Genomic DNA, 15,962 nt, shown 5'->3' with positions numbered 1-15,962 from the left:
CTGCTGCTGCTGGGAGAAGCAGTACGGCGGCAGCCCTTCCTTGGAGCTGCTCCAGGACGTGGCCACCCCACATTGCTGCGCTGTAGGAAGGCGAGGCAGCAAAGCTCCCGGCTGACACTGCTTTTTCCCTGACTTGTAAGAGTGGAATCGGCCCGGCAGTGTCCTGCAGATGACATTGGAACTCCTCTGTGCCTGAGCCTTCTTGCCAGTCACAGGAGAGGGCTCAGGCCAAAACACCCGGGCGGTGGCTAGGCTGAGCTGAGTGAAGCTGACCCGGGCTGTGCCACCGGGCAGGGGCAGTGGTGGTGGCAGCTGCAGGGCTGAGCAGTGCCACCGTGGCACCAGTGAAGCCCTTTGAAGGGGAGGTGCCCAGGATGCAGGCTGGCAGCAAGGGCTGGCCATGGTGCTCTGGGTGCCCATCAGTGGGTGCTCTGTCCTGCAGCCTTTCACGGTCACAAGGGCCAGGCTTGGGGCTGGTGACAGGGTGGCCACAGTTCAGTGTCCTCAGGACCCCCCAGGTCCTGCAGTCTTGGAGACACAGGGACATGGAGTGGGACTAGGAGTCAGGCAGGACCAGGCACGGCTGAGGGCGCTTTGCTGGGTGGGACTGGCACTGAGTGAAGGCTCCACAGGAGCAGTGCAGCCCTGGGTATTCGGGGCTGGACCTGGTGGTGTCAGGCCCTGGTGGGAGGCACTGGGAGGTGTGGTGGGGCTGGGAACTGCCTAGCTGCAGCAGCACTGTGTGCTGGCGTCGCTGCTGGTGCGGGGACTGGCAGGGAGGGGAGGAAGCGCAGGAAATCTCGCAATGGCTGTATGGTCAGCACTGGGTTTCCTGTTCCTCCCCAGAAGCCAAAGCTGCACCAGGTCCAGACCACGTCAGTCCCGGCCCCAGCAGGACGCCAGCAGCAGCCTCACAACGAAGACCTAGCAACAAATGTAGGTTGGAAGGACTGTGCCCTGGTGAGGTACTGGCAGAGACGGGGGGCTCCTTTGTAGGGCTGGGGGGGTAGGTCTTGGTGAGGTCAAGGGCTGTGCCAGGAGACAGCCTGTGCTGCACAGGGAGGTGCCCCAGCACTCTCCTGCTCCTGCTGCACTCTTGCTTCAGGGCAGGGCACCCTGGGACTGCCACTGGGATCAGTTTGACTGGAGTCCTGCATGCTGGGACATATCCAGGTTCAGCACCTTTCTCTGGGGCTCAGCACCTTTCTCTGGGGCTCAGCACTCTGCTCCTGCTGGCTTCCCAGCAGAATCCCAGGGAACTCCCACACTGTGGGCATAGGGGTGACAGTGCCAAAGGCCAGGGCAGGACTGGAGCTGCCAGAGAGGGGGGGCTGGTGCCTGCCAGGGGTGGGGGGCATAGCTGTGCTGCCCTTGGGGAACAGCCCTGTGCATGGCAGAGGTGACACTGCTGTGTGTGGCTCCACACTTCCTCCTTCCCAGCACCATCCCACAGGCCCCAGCTCCCACACAGCTCGAGCACTCATCCTGCTGTTTGAATAGGCTTTGCAGGGCTGTTCGCAGTGGGTGGGGAGGGCCATCTCTGCTGCACAGACCGGATGGAGGGGCAGGAGGGTGTGAAACGCAAAGGGCCGCTGGTGCAGGCAGTGCAGGGCAGCAGCTGTGGCTCAGGCTGTCCTGGTGCCCCGCAGAGCCCCCCTGGCTGGTGCCATGGGCTTCGGGCCGGAGCTGTGGTGCCCGCAGGGGCACAGTGCGCTGCTGCGGCTGCAGGATGGGGAGCTGCGCCTCCTGGAGCTGATGAAGAAGTGGATGTCACAGCGGGCCAAGAGTGACCGGGAGTATGCAGGGATGCTGCACCACATGTTCTCCCAGCTGGAAAAGCAGGAGGGCGCTTGGCAGCTCCATGGCAACCATGGTGGTCAGATGGAGAAGGTAGGGATGCCTCAGAGCAGGACTGCGCCCTGCAGAGCCCGTGAGGTGCTGGAGGATGCCATCTCCACGCCCTCCCTGGCTCCCTTTGCTGCAGTCCTGGTGGGTGCTGGTGAGCCGGACAGAGACGCTGAGCCAGATCCTGCGGCGGCACGCGGAGGAGCTGGCAGCGGGGCCGCTGGCCAAGCTCAGCCTGCTCATCCGCGACAAGCAGCAGCTGCGCAAAGCCTTCAGCGAGCAGTGGCAGCAGCTCAGCCAGGAGTACAGCCGGGTATGTTGGAGCCAGCAGGGGAACGGGAGAATGTGCTGGACCCACTCCCTGACCGTGTCCCTCTCCAGACGACGCAGCAGGAGATGGAGAAGCTGAAGGCACAGTACCGCAGCCTGGCCCGTGACAGCGCCCAGGCCAAGCGCAAGTACCAGGAGGCCAGCAAAGGTGCCAACCTGGCCCCTGGCCCCTGCGTGACCTCCCAGCTTCCCTTGTGGGTCAAGGTTGGCTGGAGCACCCCGCACTCTGTGGAAACTACAGCCCAGCCTGGAGCGGGTGGGGGTTCTGGGGTTGGGCAGCATAGAGGAGAGCCCAGCCTGGCCCCCAGGAAGGCAGGCAGAAGCCTGGGGGCCTTGGGACACCACGCTGTGGGTCAGGAGCATCTCTGTGTCACAGTGTAACCCCCCCAGGCTTGGTCCCCCTGCCTGCCCTGGGACCCTCTCCCAGCCCTCACCCTCTGACCCCTGTCCCGGTGCTGGGACAGGTGATGTGCTGGCGGTTGGGGTTTTCCACAGCCTCTCTCCACAGACAAGGAGCGGGACAAGGCGAAGGAGAAGTACGTGCGCAGCCTCTGGAAGCTCCATGCCCTGCACAATCAGTATGTGCTGGCTGTGCAGGCGGCTGCATTGCACCACCAGCACCACTACCAGCGGGTGCTGCCCAGCCTGCATCAGTCCCTCTACGGTCTGCAGCAGGAGATGGTCCTCGTCCTGTAAGAGCCCTGCCTGCCCCGCTGCCCACCCCATGCCCCACTGCCCATCCTGTGCCCTGCAGCCAGTCCTGCACTCCACTCCCTACCCCTGGGCATGCCCATGGCGCTCCAGAACCAGCACTGCTCCCGCAGAAAGGAGATCCTCAGGGAGTACTGCAGCATCAGCAGCCTGGTACAGGAGGACCTTTTGGCTGTGCACCAGGAGATTGCCAGTGCCATCCAGGCCATCGACCCTGCCACTGAGTACAGCAGCTTCATCCAGAGCCACCAGTATGGCTCCACGCCGCCGCAGCCTCCCTGCCGGGTACGGCCCTGCTGCCGTTGGGTGGCAGCGGCCGGCACGGGGCAAGTGGAGGCAGAGCTGTCCTGGGTGCCCGCAGGTACGAGTCTGAGATGCCACCAACTGTGTCCTTTGACGAGAGCCTGCTGGAGGACACAGAAAACCTGGTGCCGGGGGAGCTGCAGCTGAATGAGCTGACCCTTGAAAGCGTCCAGCACTGGTGAGTGGGACTAGCCATGGGCAGGGGCTGGTGAGGGACAGGGGCTGAGCCCTCTGTGGCACACGTCTCTTGCAGCCTGACATCGGTTGAGGAGGAGTTGGTGGCCGCCACCGAGGCTGTGAGTATCAAGGAGCAGCAGATGCAGCAGCTGAAGGCAGAGATCCATGAAGAGGAGCAGGGCCGGAGCCCCGGGGAGCGGTGAGGTGCAGCAGAGGGGGGCGAGGGGCCAGGGCAGCGGGTGCTGACCGCCCCATCCCCTCCCCAGGGTGCACCTGTTGGGCAGGCGGCAGGGGCTGCATGAGGCGCGGCAGCAGCTCGAGGGCTGCATCTGTGCCCAGGCCAAGCTGCAGGTGCAGCGGGACCTGCTGGCCAGGAAGCTGGCAGAGCTGGGCGTCAGGGACCCCCTGCCTGCCCTGCCTCTGCCAGAGGATCGGCAGTCCGTCTCCTCCACGGTGAGTCAGTCTCGCCTCCTGTGCTCTGCAAGCTGCAGGGATGGGGTGCACAGCTGATGCACAGCCCTTGCCTCACTTCAGGAGCAGGAGCGGAGTGGGGCCAGTGCACTGGAGACCCTCAAGAACCACATCACAGGCATCTTCAGCCCAAAGTACTCTGTGAGTCCCTGGGTGCCTCCAGCCACCCTGCTCTCCACCCAGCTGCCTTGCTGAACCTGTCCTCTCCGTTCTGGCCGCACAGCCCCCCTTGCTTCAGCACCTCCAGAATCTGCTCCCACCTTCCCTGGGCACAGCTTCCAGACACTGCTGCTGCCCCACCTCTGGCACAACTCAGGATTGTGCATGGCTGGTCTCACCTTCTCTCCTTCCAGCTGCCGCCCCCCGTGCCCCTAATCCCAGACGTGCAGAAGCCGCTGTGCCAGCAGGCCTGGTACCACGGGGCCATCCCACGTTCGGAGGTGCAGGAGCTGCTGACCTGCACCGGGGACTTCCTGGTGCGGGAGAGCCAGGGCAAGCAGGAGTACGTGCTCAGCGTGCTGTGGGATGGGCAGCCCCGGCACTTCATCATCCAGGCTGTCGGCGTGAGTGACCACAAGCAGGGGGCATGGCTGGGGTGGCCTTGCGTGGGCAGGCGTGGGTTCCTGCCCATCACAACCTCTTGGCTTCCCTCCCTGCAGAACATGTTTCGGCTGGAGGGTGACAGCTTCCCCACCATTCCGCTGCTGATCCAGCACCTCCTGCAGAGCCAGCAGCCCATCACCCGCAAGAGTGGCATTGTCCTGGCCAGGGCTGTGCCCAAGGTCATACAGGCAGTGGGGAGGAGGATGGGGCCCCCTGGGAAGGGGCAGCTCTGCCCAGCCCTTTCTCCTGTTGATGGCTGGGCTGAGAGCCACAGGCATGCTTCTCCAGCTAGACAGGGGAGCCTGGACCTGGGGCTCTGCCTGAGAGGGGTCTGTGGGCCAGGGGAGCTCACGGGTGTCTGTTTGCTGCAGGACAAATGGGTGCTCAACCACGAGGACGTGCTGCTGGGGGAACGCATTGGTCGGGTGAGATGGGGTGCTGTGGGGTCTGCAGGAGGGCAGGGCTGTCCTCACAGGGTCTGCAGGAGGACAGGGATTGCCTTGGCCCACGCAGTGAGCTGAGTCTGGTGCACCTGTGTCTCGGAAGGGTAACTTTGGGGAAGTGTTCAGCGGACGCCTGCGTGCTGACAACTCCCCCGTTGCTGTGAAATCCTGCCGGGAAACCCTTCCACCTGAGCTCAAGGCCAAGTTCCTGCAGGAAGCCAGGTCCGTGTGGCTGTTGGGCTTCTCCTGTCACACCTGTCCACTCAGAGCTGTCTGACACTGCTGGGACTGCAGCACCCTCGTGCTGAGGGCTGTGTCCCCAGGCTGGCGGGGCAGAGTGCCCTGGGGATGGCAATGGGTGGCTTGTGCCCAGGGCAGCCGGGCCCCCCTGCACTCACTGTGCCCATCTGTGTCCTGCCAGGATTCTCAAGCAGTACAGGCACCCGAACATTGTGCGTCTCATCGGTGTCTGCACGCAGAAACAGCCCATTTACATTGTCATGGAGCTGGTGCAGGGTGAGCGCCCCGTGCCCGCACCCACGCGCGGGTGAGCGTGTCAGCGCTGCCTGGCACCCACCGCCTCTGCAATCCGGGCACAGGGGGCGACTTCCTGACCTTCCTGCGCACCGAGGGTCCCCACCTCCGGGTGAAGGAGCTGGTCAAGATGACAGAGAATGCTGCCGCTGGCATGGAGTACCTGGAGAGCAAGCACTGCATCCACAGGTGGGCCCTGGCAGGATGGGGGGACCCTCACCACCCCATCCCGTGCCAGGTGGAACCCCAGGGACAGCTGGGCACACGGCTGATTGCCTGGGGCTGTCTCAGGGACCTGGCTGCTCGCAACTGCCTGGTGACGGAGAGGAACACCCTGAAGATCAGTGATTTTGGGATGTCACGGGAGGAGGAGGATGGCATCTATGCCTCCACAGGGGGAATGAAGCAAATCCCTGTCAAGTGGACAGCTCCTGAAGCACTCAATTATGGTACAGAATGGAGCTGGGCATGGCCTAGCACCCTGCAGCTTATCTGGGAGCCAGGAGTTTGGCACAATCCCACTCCCACTCACCTGGTCCTGGGGAGGGAGGGAGGCAGGGACCCTGAGCACCTCAGCCCTCAGGAGCACGGGCACAGCTGGGTAGTGGTGACATGCGTGTCCTCTGCCAACACCGTTCATCCTGCCCCATGCCCCAGGCCGATACAGCTCAGAGAGTGATGTCTGGAGCTTTGGGATCCTGCTGTGGGAAGCCTTCAGCCTGGGTGCCGTCCCCTATGCCAACCTCAGCAACCAGCAGACGCGGGAGGCAGTGGAGCATGGTAGGGGACACGGCTGGGGCTGGCTCCTGAGAGCCACCATGGGCTGTGGGTCCAGCACTGTGGAGCTGTGCCCATGGGATGGGCCAGGCGGGGTTGTGGGATGAGGGGCCACATCCCCGTCCCACGTCCCCGTCCCTGTGGCCCAGGTATGCGGCTGGACCCTCCCGAGCAGTGCCCTGAGGAGGTGTACCAGCTGATGCAGCGCTGCTGGGAGTATGACCCCCGCAAGCGTCCCAGCTTCAGCACCATCCACCAGGACCTCATTGCCATCCGCAAGAGGCAGCGGTGACAGGGAGCGCCAGGGGCCCTGTGTCCACACCATGGCAGGGCCTGGGGCACAGCAGAGCCCTGCCTGGGCAGCGGGTACTGCGGGTGGCTGTGTGGTGCTTGAGGCCCAGGGCAGGGGCTCCTGCATGCCTCAGGGTGGGACATGGCACCCACAGCTCCTGCCTGGCTACATCTTGTACAATAAACACACGAGTTCTGCAGCTGTGCCTCCAGGAGATGTGGGGGGACACGGACTTGTACGGCACTGGGACGTGGCACTGGGATATGGCACTGGGACATGACACTGGGATATGGCACTGGGACATGGCACTGTAATGATGCACCAGGACAGGTCACTGTGACAGGGCATGCAGTGCACCAGCATGGGGTACCAAAAAGAAGTACCAGAATGGGGCACACTTTGGCAGGAATTGGCATGGGGAGTACTGAGACAGGGCACTGGCACAGAGGGCTGGAACGGGACCCTGGGACAGGGATCCAGGACAGGGTACCGGGATGGGACACACCGGCATGGAACACCGGGATGGGGCACACCGGGGCAGGGTACCGGGATGGAACACCGGGATGGGGCACCCCGGCCCTGCCGTCCCCCCCCGGCCCCCGGGTCCCCGCGCGGCCGGCCCGGGCGCTGCTCAGCCCTGCGGGGCCGCGCGGCCTCTCGGCCCGGCCGATCAGCAGATATAAATACCCAGCCGCGGATTAAGGCAAGTAGGACGCGGTGAGGACTCTTGGAGGAGGAGGCAGGAGGCCGCGGCGAGGGGCTGCGCTCCCGAGCTGGCTCCCCCGCAGTGCCGGCGCAGGTGAGTCCCTGCATCCCTTCGGGATGAAGCTGAAGAAGCAGGTGACAGTGTGTGGAGCTGCCATCTTCTGCGTGGCCGTCTTCTCCCTCTACTTGATGCTGGACCGGGTACAGCATGACCCCACGCGACACCAGAGTGGGGGCAACTTCCCCAGGGTGAGTTTGGAGGGTCTGGGGTGAGTGAGAGGGGTCCTGGGGTGGCAGACAGGGACATTCAGACAGGGGAATTCATGGGGAACCAGCCCTGGCTTCTGGGCATTAAGGTGCCAGGGCCAAGACTGGCTCCCCACAGCTGTGGGTGACCTCCTGCCCCTCGCTGTGCCCTCTGTGCCCCCAGAGCCAGATCTCAGTGCTACAGAACCGGATCGAGCAGCTGGAGCAGCTGCTGGAGGAGAACCATGAGATCATCAGCCACATTAAGGACTCGGTGCTGGAGCTGACAGCCCATGCAGAGGGGCAGCCGGCATTGCCGCAGCACCCCCTGAACAGCTCCTGGGTGCTCCCCCCTGAGAATCGCCCAAGTTTCCTCTCGGTGTCCCCGCAAGACTGCCAGTTTGCTCTGGGGGGCAAAGGACAGAGCCCAGACCTGCAGGTGAGGGCCTGGTGGCTCTGCTAGCAGATGAGGGGTCCCTGCCTGGGTATCCATGGAGTCCTGGCTCTACTCCTTCAGGGGTCTCAGCACTGTCTCCTACCCACAGATGCTGGCCGTGTACTCCCTGCTGCCGTTTGACAACCAGGATGGTGGCGTCTGGAAGCAGGGCTTTGACATCACCTATGAGCCCAACGAATGGGACACAGAGCCTCTGCAGGTGTTTGTGGTGCCGCACTCCCACAACGACCCAGGTGAGAGGCAGGGGTTGGCCCAGCTCCTGCTACTGTGCAGTGCTGGAGGGGGAGCCTGGGCCCCCCACAGTGACCCCCACCTGTGCTGCCAGGCTGGATCAAGACTTTCGACAAGTACTACTACGACCAGACACAGCACATCCTCAACAGCATGGTGCTGAAGATGCAGGAGGACCCGCGCCGGCGCTTCATCTGGTCTGAGATCTCCTTCTTCTCCAAGTGGTGGGACAACATCAGTGCCCAGAAGCGGGCTGCTGTGCGCAGGTAGGACTGCCCACCTGCCCCACTGCCCTCCCAGGCAGGCTGAGAGCACAGGGTGTGGGAGGGAATGGCTCTAGGGACTAGAAAGCTGCCATGGGCCCTGCGCTGCTCAGCACGGGGTGCCCTCAAACTGCCAGCACCCTCCCAGTGCCATCAGATGTCAGAGCCACTGCCTTGTGGAGTGACAGGGAGAGACAGATCTTGCCCTAGCCCCTCCCTGTGCTGATTGGGCTGGGGAATTTGTGTGCAATGCCCCTGTGGAAGGGTGGGAGACCTGGAGAGCAGGATTGTGTGGTGAGGCGGGTCCCCTTGTCTGCCCCTTGCCCTGAGCATGGGGGATGGAGGACACAGTGGAGGGGGAATGGGCTGTGGTTGGCATTGGGCTGTGGAGGGATGACTCTCTGTGTGGGGACAGCATGACAAGGGGGGAATGGCTGTGGGGGCTGCATGTAGACTGTAACTGGCTCAGGGCAGGGGGACTCTGCAATGGACATGGGGCTCATGCAGGGCTCTGGTCACATCTTGGGTGTCCCCCTGGCAGGCTGGTGGGCAATGGGCAGCTGGAGATGGTGACGGGCGGCTGGGTGATGCCTGATGAGGCTAATTCCCACTACTTCGCCATGATTGACCAGCTGATCGAGGGGCACCAGTGGCTGGAGAAGAACATTGGTGAGAGCCGGGCAGATGGTGGCTGGGGCCCGCCTAATGCGCTGCAGGACCCTCCTCACGGGAGGAGGGCTGGCCCAGCATGGGGCTGACAGGTCTCTGTGCCCCAGGTGTGACACCACGGTCGGGCTGGGCCGTAGACCCCTTCGGCTACAGCTCCACCATGCCCTACCTGCTGAAGCGCTCCAACCTGACGGCCATGCTCATCCAGCGCGTGCACTATGCCATCAAGAAGCACTTTGCTGCCACCCAGAACCTGGAGTTCATGTGGAGACAGACGTGGGGTGAGGGGCTGCCAGAGGGGACTGCAGAGGGGGCCCAGTGGGGCAGGTGGCAGCAGAGAATGGTGTCAGCTGCTTTTTTGTGCGGATGAGCCGAGCACTGGGAGGCGATGTCTCTGCCCTGTGGGACAGCCTCAGGGTGACTTTCCACCTGCCCTTAAGTCCAGCAACACACTGGGGGAGGCTGCTGTGCCCTCTGAGCTCCGAGGTCTGCTCTGTCGGGCCACTATCTTTGGGCCCCTCTGCTCAGGGACAGGCCAGGGAGAGCCATTGCTGGTGCTCACCTGTCCTTGGTCCCACAGATCCAGACACGAGCACCGACATCCTCTGCCACATGATGCCCTTCTACAGCTACGATGTGCCTCACACCTGTGGCCCGGACCCCAAGATCTGCTGCCAGTTTGACTTCAAGCGCTTGCCTGGAGGCCGGATCAACTGTCCCTGGAAGGTGCCTCCCCGCGCCATCACGGATGCCAACGTGGCAGAGCGGTGAGTGCGGCAGGGGCACGCGGCTCCCAGCCTTGTGGGCCGTCAGGGGCCAGCCTCATGCCCTGGCCCCCACACAGAGCCCAGCTCCTGCTGGACCAGTACCGCAAGAAGTCCAAGCTGTACCGCAGCAAGGTGCTGCTGGTGCCCCTGGGAGATGACTTCCGCTATGACAAGCCACAGGAGTGGGATGCTCAGTTCCTCAACTACCAGCGCATCTTTGACTTTCTCAACTCTCGGCCTGACCTCCACGTCCAGGTATGTGTGGAGAGCTCTGTGGAGCTGGGGGCAGCAGGAGGCCACGGCAGAGCACAGCTGGAGGGGTGAACAGTCCTGTGAGGGGTGATAAGAGCCCCCACTGCAGGAACCCCAGCTCAGGGCTGCGCTTGCTGTCTTTCAGGCACAGTTTGGCACACTCTCTGACTACTTTGATGCCCTGTACAAGAAAGTGGGCATCGTGCCAGGGATGAGGCCACCCGGGTTCCCAGTTCTGACTGGGGATTTCTTCTCCTATGCGGACCGGGAGGATCACTACTGGACAGGATACTACACCTCCCGGCCCTTCTACAAGAGCCTGGACCGGGTGCTGGAGGCTCACCTCCGGTGAGGGGCAGTGGGCTGGTCCCTGGGGCACAGGAGGTATGCGGGGGGCACGGGTGAGGGGTGGCCAGGCACTGTGTGGGAGCTCGACACCCAGCTGCCAACACACTGGACTGGTGCACAGAGTGCCAAACCCTCACCCAGTCCCAGGGCAGTGTGTGCTTTGCCACCCCTCTCCCAGGCCAGCCCCCCCAGTATTGCAGCACCAGGCTAGGGACCCTCAGTGACTCTGTCCCTGCGCAGGGGGGCAGAGATCCTGTACAGCCTGGCGCTCGCCCACGCCCGCCGTGCCGGTGCCGATGGCAGGTACCCGCTCTCTGACTACGCCCTGCTGAGCAACGCCCGCCGCAACCTGGGCCTCTTCCAGCACCACGATGCCATCGCCGGCACTGCCAAGGAGGCTGTGGCCGTGGACTACGGAGTCCGGTGCGTGTGGGGGCCAGACTCAGAGCCTGTCTCAGAGTGGGCTGGTGGGCTCAGGGCCGGGAGAATGGCTAGGCATGGGGGTGCTGTGGGGAGCTCCTCCCTCTCACAGGGAGATAGAGAGGGTGGCTCACTCTGCCTCTGCCTAGGCTGCTCCAATCTCTCACCAACCTCAAGCGTGTCATCATCAATGCTGCGCACTACCTTGTGCTGGGGGACAAGGACACATACCACCACGACCCAGCTGCACCGTTCCTTGGCATGGTGAGCAGCACCAGCCCCTGGCTCCCTGCACTCTGGCACACTGTCTCCCCATGCCCCTGGGAGCAACTCCGTGCTGCAGAGGCCAGGAAGAGAGCCCCAGATTGTGCCCATGTCCTTGGGCCCAGCTAGCAGAGGCATTGGGCACACCCCAACTCTTGACTACTCTTCCCCAGGACGAGACACGCTCCAGCCAGGACTCTCTCCCAGAGAGGACAGTGGTCAAACTGGGCACCTCGCCTCGGTAGGCCCTCCTGCCTTGCTCTGGGGACTTACGGGACTGTGGGGAGGCAGTGAGGGAGTACTTGTGAAGCTGTGGGTGGGTGCAGTGGATCTGTAGGTAGTGTGGGATGGGACATCAGGGATGCTGTGAGGCTGGGATGCCAGCCCTGTGTTACCCCCCACAGGTTCCTGGTGGTGTTCAACCCGCTGGAGCAGGAGCGCCTGAGCGTGGTGCCAGTGCTGGTGGACTCCCCGCACGTGCGCGTGCTCTCCGAGGAGGGGCAGCCCCTGCCCTGCCAGCTCAGTGCAGTGTGGAACTCTGCCACTGATGTGGTGCCCAATGTCTACCAGGTATGGGGTGCCCCACACCCACAGCCCACCTGTGCCAGCCCCCCATCCTGCACACTGCCAGGACACAGCGGCAGCCCTGCTCTGTCCCTGCCCCACACCACGAGATCCCACAGCTGCTGAACCCCCAGGTCCCCATGTGTGTCCCTCCTCAGCAGAGGCCCCGCAGTGCTGAGCAGGGTCCTTGCCCCACTGACGCCCAGTCATTCCCTAGACAAGGGGGCTGGCTCAGGTCCCCATGCTGCCTGCAGGTGTCTGTCCTGGCCCGCCTGCCTGCACTGGGGCTGCGTGTGCTGCAGCTGCACAAGTCCTTGGATGGCCATGGCACACCAAGGTCCTCCACGCGCCTGTACCTGCACGGCCGGGACGTGCCCGTGCGCAAGCCCGAGGCTGTGCCCCTGCGTGTCTTCCCGGCTGCTGCTGATGACTTCTGCCTGGAGAACCAGCACCTGCAGGCCTGCTTCTTGGGGCGCACGGGCCTGCTGCAGGTGAGTGCAGGGCTCTGAGAGGGCGGGGGGTGGAGGAGGGGAGGGGTACATCCTGCTGCTTCATGCGCTTACTGCTGTGCCGGCACACACCTGCAGAGCCTGCGCCTAGCTGGGGAGGAGCAGGGGCACAGGGTGAGCAGCGAATTTCTCGTCTATGGCACCAGGACCTCCAAGGACAAAAGTGGGGCCTATCTCTTCCTGCCTGACGGCGAGGCCAAGGTACAGGGTCCACCTGTGGAAGCCAGCTGACAGCTGTGCCCGTAGGACTGTCCTCAGGCAGCAGCGTCAGCACAGCTATCCCTCTCCCCAGCCCTACGCTCCCAAGGACCCCCCAGTGGTGCGGGTGATGGAGGGACCCCTCTTCTCAGAGGTTGCCAGCTACTACCAGCATGTCCAGACCGTGGTGCGGCTGTACAACGTGCCAGGTGAGATCCTGAGGCTGTGCCAGGTGTTGCTGGGCCAGGGAACTGGGCCATGCTGCCCTTGGGGCTCAGCCCTTCACTGCCCACCCACAGGGGTGGAGGGCCTGTCCCTGGATGTGTCCTGCCTGGTGGACATCCGTGACCACATCAACAAGGAGCTGGCCCTGCGCTTTAGCACTGACATTGAGAGTGAAGACACCTTTTTCACGGACCTCAATGGTTTCCAGGTATGCAGCAGGCTAGGGAGGGACAGCAGCTGCCCACAGGGGGACAGTGCTCTGGCACCAGGCACTGTGGGATCCACCTCTGACCACTGATCTCTGTCCCATGGCAGATCCAGCCCCGCAGGTACCAGCAGAAGCTGCCGCTGCAGGCCAACTTCTACCCGATGCCTGCCATGGCCTACATCCAGGACATGCAGAGCCGCCTGACACTGCTCACAGCCCAGGCCCTGGGGGTCTCCAGCCTCCACAGCGGTGAGCTGGGGTCTGTGCCTTGGGGACCTGCTCTGCAGCTAGGGCTGTCCTGCCCAAGGGAATCAGGGCAGGAGGGTGCTGCAGGCTGGGCAGGGTGCCCCGGTCCTGCTGTCACGGGGCTCTGTGCTGTGGGGTGTGGCTGGCGCCTGGTGCCAGGTAAAGCCTGGGCTGCAGGGACTTGCTCTCCACAGGCCAGCTGGAGGTGATCCTGGACCGGCGCCTCATGCAGGATGACAACCGGGGCCTGGGCCAGGGGCTGAAGGACAACAAGCGCACCTGCAACCGGTTCCGGCTCCTCCTGGAGCGCCGCAGCACTGCCAACAAGGTGCTGGCTGAGAGGCAGCAGGACGGGAGAGCCCAGCCCTGCCTTGGGATGCAGCAGGGTGGAGGCGTTTGCAGAAAGCCACTCGTGATGGGATGCGGTGTCCTCTCCCCTCTTGTCCCGTTGTGCTGGCACTGGGCAGGGATGGGCCTGGAGCAGGGGGCATGGGGAGAGCAGGATGTGCAGTGGGGTCTGTCCCTGTGGAGCCACGTTGCCCTCATAATCACAGTGTTCTTGTCCAATCCCCTCGCTGCCCTCTATGCGTGTGCTGTGCCACCCATCCAGAGCTCCGGCTTCTTTTCCAAACTGGTCTCCATGTTTAAAGCCTTGAGCTTCCCTGGCACCAGGACTGGCAGCCCTGAGGTAATGGCCAGCCTGGCCCTGCTGACTCTCCCTGTCTTGTGCACTAGCTGCTAGCCACTAGTCTAGCCAGGCTTGTAGCAGGTGTGTAGCCTGACCATCAGCTAGCCGGGTCCTGTTTGGGTGCTGGGGCGGGGGGACCTGCCTGGGCAGGGCAGCTCTGTGTGCACTGTGCTGGCAGGTGCCCGCTCTCAAGGCACTGCTGGAATGGAGGTTCTTTGGGCTCTGCCTGGCTTCCTGGGCTCACACTTGACCCATGTGCTGCTTGGCAGGTGCAGGATGAGCGCCCCATCAGCTTCCCCTCCCTGCTGAGCCACATCACCTCTGTGCACCAGAATGCTGAGGCCTTGGTCATGCCAGTGGCACTGGAGAAGCCGGCCCTGCCAGCCCTGCGCTCCTTTGTGCCCCTTGCCACCACCATTCCTTGCGACTTCCACATCCTCAACCTGCGGATGCTGCAGGCCGAGGTGAGCCACGGCCCGGGGCAGTGGGACTCTGGTGGGGGTCTTGCCCCTGCTGCCCCCAGTGTTGTGCCTCACGCTCCAGCTCCCTGCAGGATGAGTCGCTACCATCAGCTGAGGCAGCACTGATCCTGCACCGCAAAGGCTTTGACTGCAGCCTCGAGGCCAAGAACCTGGGCTTCAACTGCACCACCAGCCAGGGCAAGGTAGGGCCAGGCTGCCCCCACACCTCGGCTGGGTCAGAGCTGGGCTGGGACCTCGGCACGGCAGTCATGGCACGTGTCAGGCTGTCCTGGGCACAGTGCTGCCCCAGGCATCACATCCTCACCTGGGCCTCCCTGCTTCTTCCTCCTCTCTCCCCAGCTGGCTCTGGGAGGCCTGTTCCAGGGGTTGGAGCTGGGCTCCCTGCAGCCCACCTCACTGACACTGATGTACCCGCTGGGCACAGCCTCCAACAGCACCAACATCCACCTGGACCCCATGGAAATCGCCACGTTCCGCATCCGCCTGGGGTAGTGTCCAGCAGGAGAGGAGTGGAGCGGCTGGACAGCGCAGGAGCAGCACCAGTGCAGCAGTGGAGCGGGGCCAGCACGGGCAGGAGGGGCCAGACTGGCAGAGGCTGCTGCTGCCATTTTCTAATTTATTAGTTCCATGTTCTCAGATAGATTTTGGAATGAACTGCTGTGGCAGGGCTGGAGCAGACGTTGCTGGGCACGGTGCCGGATGGGCCGAGCACGGCTGGGGAGGGCTGCAGGCTGGGCTCTGCTGCTGCTGGTGGGACAGACACTGCTGCCCTGCCACAGGCAGGCTGCCCAGGAGGGTGGCCACCCTGATGGCTGGGGCAGGGGCCCATGCAGGGCTCCCTCTGACTGACGGGGCAGCAAGGGGAGGCCAGGAGCACCGGTGGTGTTGGGCAGCTGCCTGGGGACGTGCTGTGGACTTGGGACTGACCTCTCCTGGAGCTCACAGGAAACACAAGGCTGTTTCCAAGGGCCCTGGTGTATGCGTGGTTTGTGGCTCTCACTCAGGGGAGTGGGAATGGTGTGCTGTGGGGAGACAGGGCAGCACTGCGAGGCAGGTGGAGGCCAGCTTGAAGATGTGGCCAGGAGCCCCCGGCACCTGTGAGAGGCTGGTGGCATGGGCAGGCCCAGCTGTGCTTGGGGGCAGGCAGTGCCTGGTGCTGGGCAGGAGCCAGGGGGACGGGAGTCAGCTCCTTGTACCTCCCCCAAACCCAGAGCGTTTAGCCCCTTTTCAGAGTGAGCCTGGTGGCCTGCTCTGCTGGAGCTGCAGTGCCTGAGTCACAGCTCATTACAGCGTGTCCCCAGAGCATCCTCCTGGTTGCTGTGGGAACCTCAGGCCATATTTCCTGGCCCCCTGGGGCTACTTACTGCCAACAGGTTCCAGCAGGGAGGGCCTTGGGAAGGACTGGGTGAGGTGGGGAACTGCCTCAGCTCTGGCTTGGTTGGGTTGGACTGGATGAGCTTAGAGGCCTTTTCCAGCCTAAATGGTTCTGTGATTCCACGATTCCTGCACAACCCCCAGCACATCCACAGTCCGTGGGTTTGGCCCCTAGAAGCTAAGCCCCTCGCTGTGCTTGCCCTGTGCCCTGGCCTGGTCCAATGTCCTTTCAAGGACTCCCAGGATGGGTCCAGGTGCCCAACTGGGGCCCTGGACACGGCAGCTGGTGCCTTGCATCCAGCTGGGGAAGGAGCCTGCCGTCCTGCTCCTGCCCCAGAAGCTCATTACTGATGCTCCCGC

The 15,962-nt window shown here is 63.7% G+C and overlaps 2 protein-coding genes across 6 annotated transcripts; both read left to right on the top strand.

The window, feature by feature from the left end:
• The first annotated feature begins 763 nt into the window (after positions 1-763).
• On the top strand, positions 764-6,685 carry FES (FES proto-oncogene, tyrosine kinase). Of its 4 annotated transcripts, none has more exons than XM_039723574.1 (19): positions 764-965; positions 1,650-1,890; positions 1,985-2,158; positions 2,227-2,323; positions 2,684-2,867; positions 3,000-3,137; positions 3,248-3,367; positions 3,443-3,562; positions 3,633-3,819; positions 3,901-3,978; positions 4,191-4,400; positions 4,497-4,619; positions 4,812-4,865; positions 4,987-5,105; positions 5,305-5,399; positions 5,483-5,606; positions 5,709-5,866; positions 6,075-6,197; positions 6,344-6,685. In XM_039723574.1, the coding sequence occupies exons 1-19, from the start codon at positions 814-816 to the stop codon at positions 6,484-6,486; spliced, it is 2,640 nt and encodes an 879-aa protein (XP_039579508.1). In that variant the 5' UTR covers positions 764-813; the 3' UTR covers positions 6,487-6,685. The 4 variants fall into 4 exon arrangements, with proteins under 4 accessions (XP_039579508.1, XP_039579507.1, XP_039579510.1 ...); XM_039723573.1 differs by having other exon boundaries at positions 765-965; positions 3,443-3,565; XM_039723576.1 differs by having other exon boundaries at positions 847-936; positions 3,443-3,565.
• Positions 6,686-7,064: 379 nt separating this feature from the next.
• Positions 7,065-15,197, top strand: MAN2A2 (mannosidase alpha class 2A member 2). 2 transcript variants are annotated; one of them, XM_039723370.1, is made up of 23 exons: positions 7,065-7,440; positions 7,622-7,876; positions 7,983-8,127; positions 8,220-8,391; positions 8,930-9,057; positions 9,165-9,338; positions 9,638-9,824; positions 9,902-10,079; positions 10,222-10,424; positions 10,665-10,847; positions 10,994-11,108; positions 11,282-11,349; positions 11,513-11,678; positions 11,927-12,163; positions 12,260-12,382; positions 12,474-12,588; positions 12,679-12,812; positions 12,920-13,061; positions 13,253-13,386; positions 13,669-13,746; positions 14,016-14,210; positions 14,300-14,410; positions 14,568-15,197. In XM_039723370.1, exons 1-23 carry the CDS (start codon positions 7,309-7,311, stop codon positions 14,718-14,720), a joined length of 3,528 nt encoding a protein of 1,175 aa, XP_039579304.1. In that variant the 5' UTR covers positions 7,065-7,308; the 3' UTR covers positions 14,721-15,197. The 2 variants fall into 2 exon arrangements, with proteins under 2 accessions (XP_039579304.1, XP_039579303.1); XM_039723369.1 differs by lacking the exon at positions 13,669-13,746.
• The last annotated feature ends 765 nt before the right edge of the window (positions 15,198-15,962 follow it).

Source organism: Passer montanus, unplaced genomic scaffold, assembly GCF_014805655.1.
Source record: "Passer montanus isolate IOZ18808 unplaced genomic scaffold, ASM1480565v1 scaffold5, whole genome shotgun sequence".
In the NCBI taxonomy this organism is placed as follows: Eukaryota; Metazoa; Chordata; class Aves; order Passeriformes; family Passeridae; genus Passer; species Passer montanus.
Note: the sequence above shows the minus strand (reverse complement) of the source record. Positions and strands in the feature narration are given on the sequence as shown.

What these genes read in the sequence shown, in the direction of transcription:
- MAN2A2 (XM_039723370.1), top strand. Translation starts at nt 7,309, where the DNA reads ATGAAGCTGAAGAAGCAGGTGACAGTGTGTGGAGCTGCCATCTTCTGC. An exon ending in GTGCTGGAGGCTCACCTCCG is followed by an intron (nt 10,425 to 10,664) that starts GTGAGGGGCAGT and finishes GTCCCTGCGCAG; the next exon opens with GGGGGCAGAGATCCTGTACA. An exon ending in GGTCTCCAGCCTCCACAGCG is followed by an intron (nt 13,062 to 13,252) that starts GTGAGCTGGGGT and finishes TGCTCTCCACAG; the next exon opens with GCCAGCTGGAGGTGATCCTG.
- FES (XM_039723573.1), top strand. Translation starts at nt 814, where the DNA reads ATGGTCAGCACTGGGTTTCCTGTTCCTCCCCAGAAGCCAAAGCTGCAC. An exon ending in TGTCATGGAGCTGGTGCAGG is followed by an intron (nt 5,400 to 5,482) that starts GTGAGCGCCCCG and finishes ATCCGGGCACAG; the next exon opens with GGGGCGACTTCCTGACCTTC. An exon ending in AGCAAGCACTGCATCCACAG is followed by an intron (nt 5,607 to 5,708) that starts GTGGGCCCTGGC and finishes GGGCTGTCTCAG; the next exon opens with GGACCTGGCTGCTCGCAACT.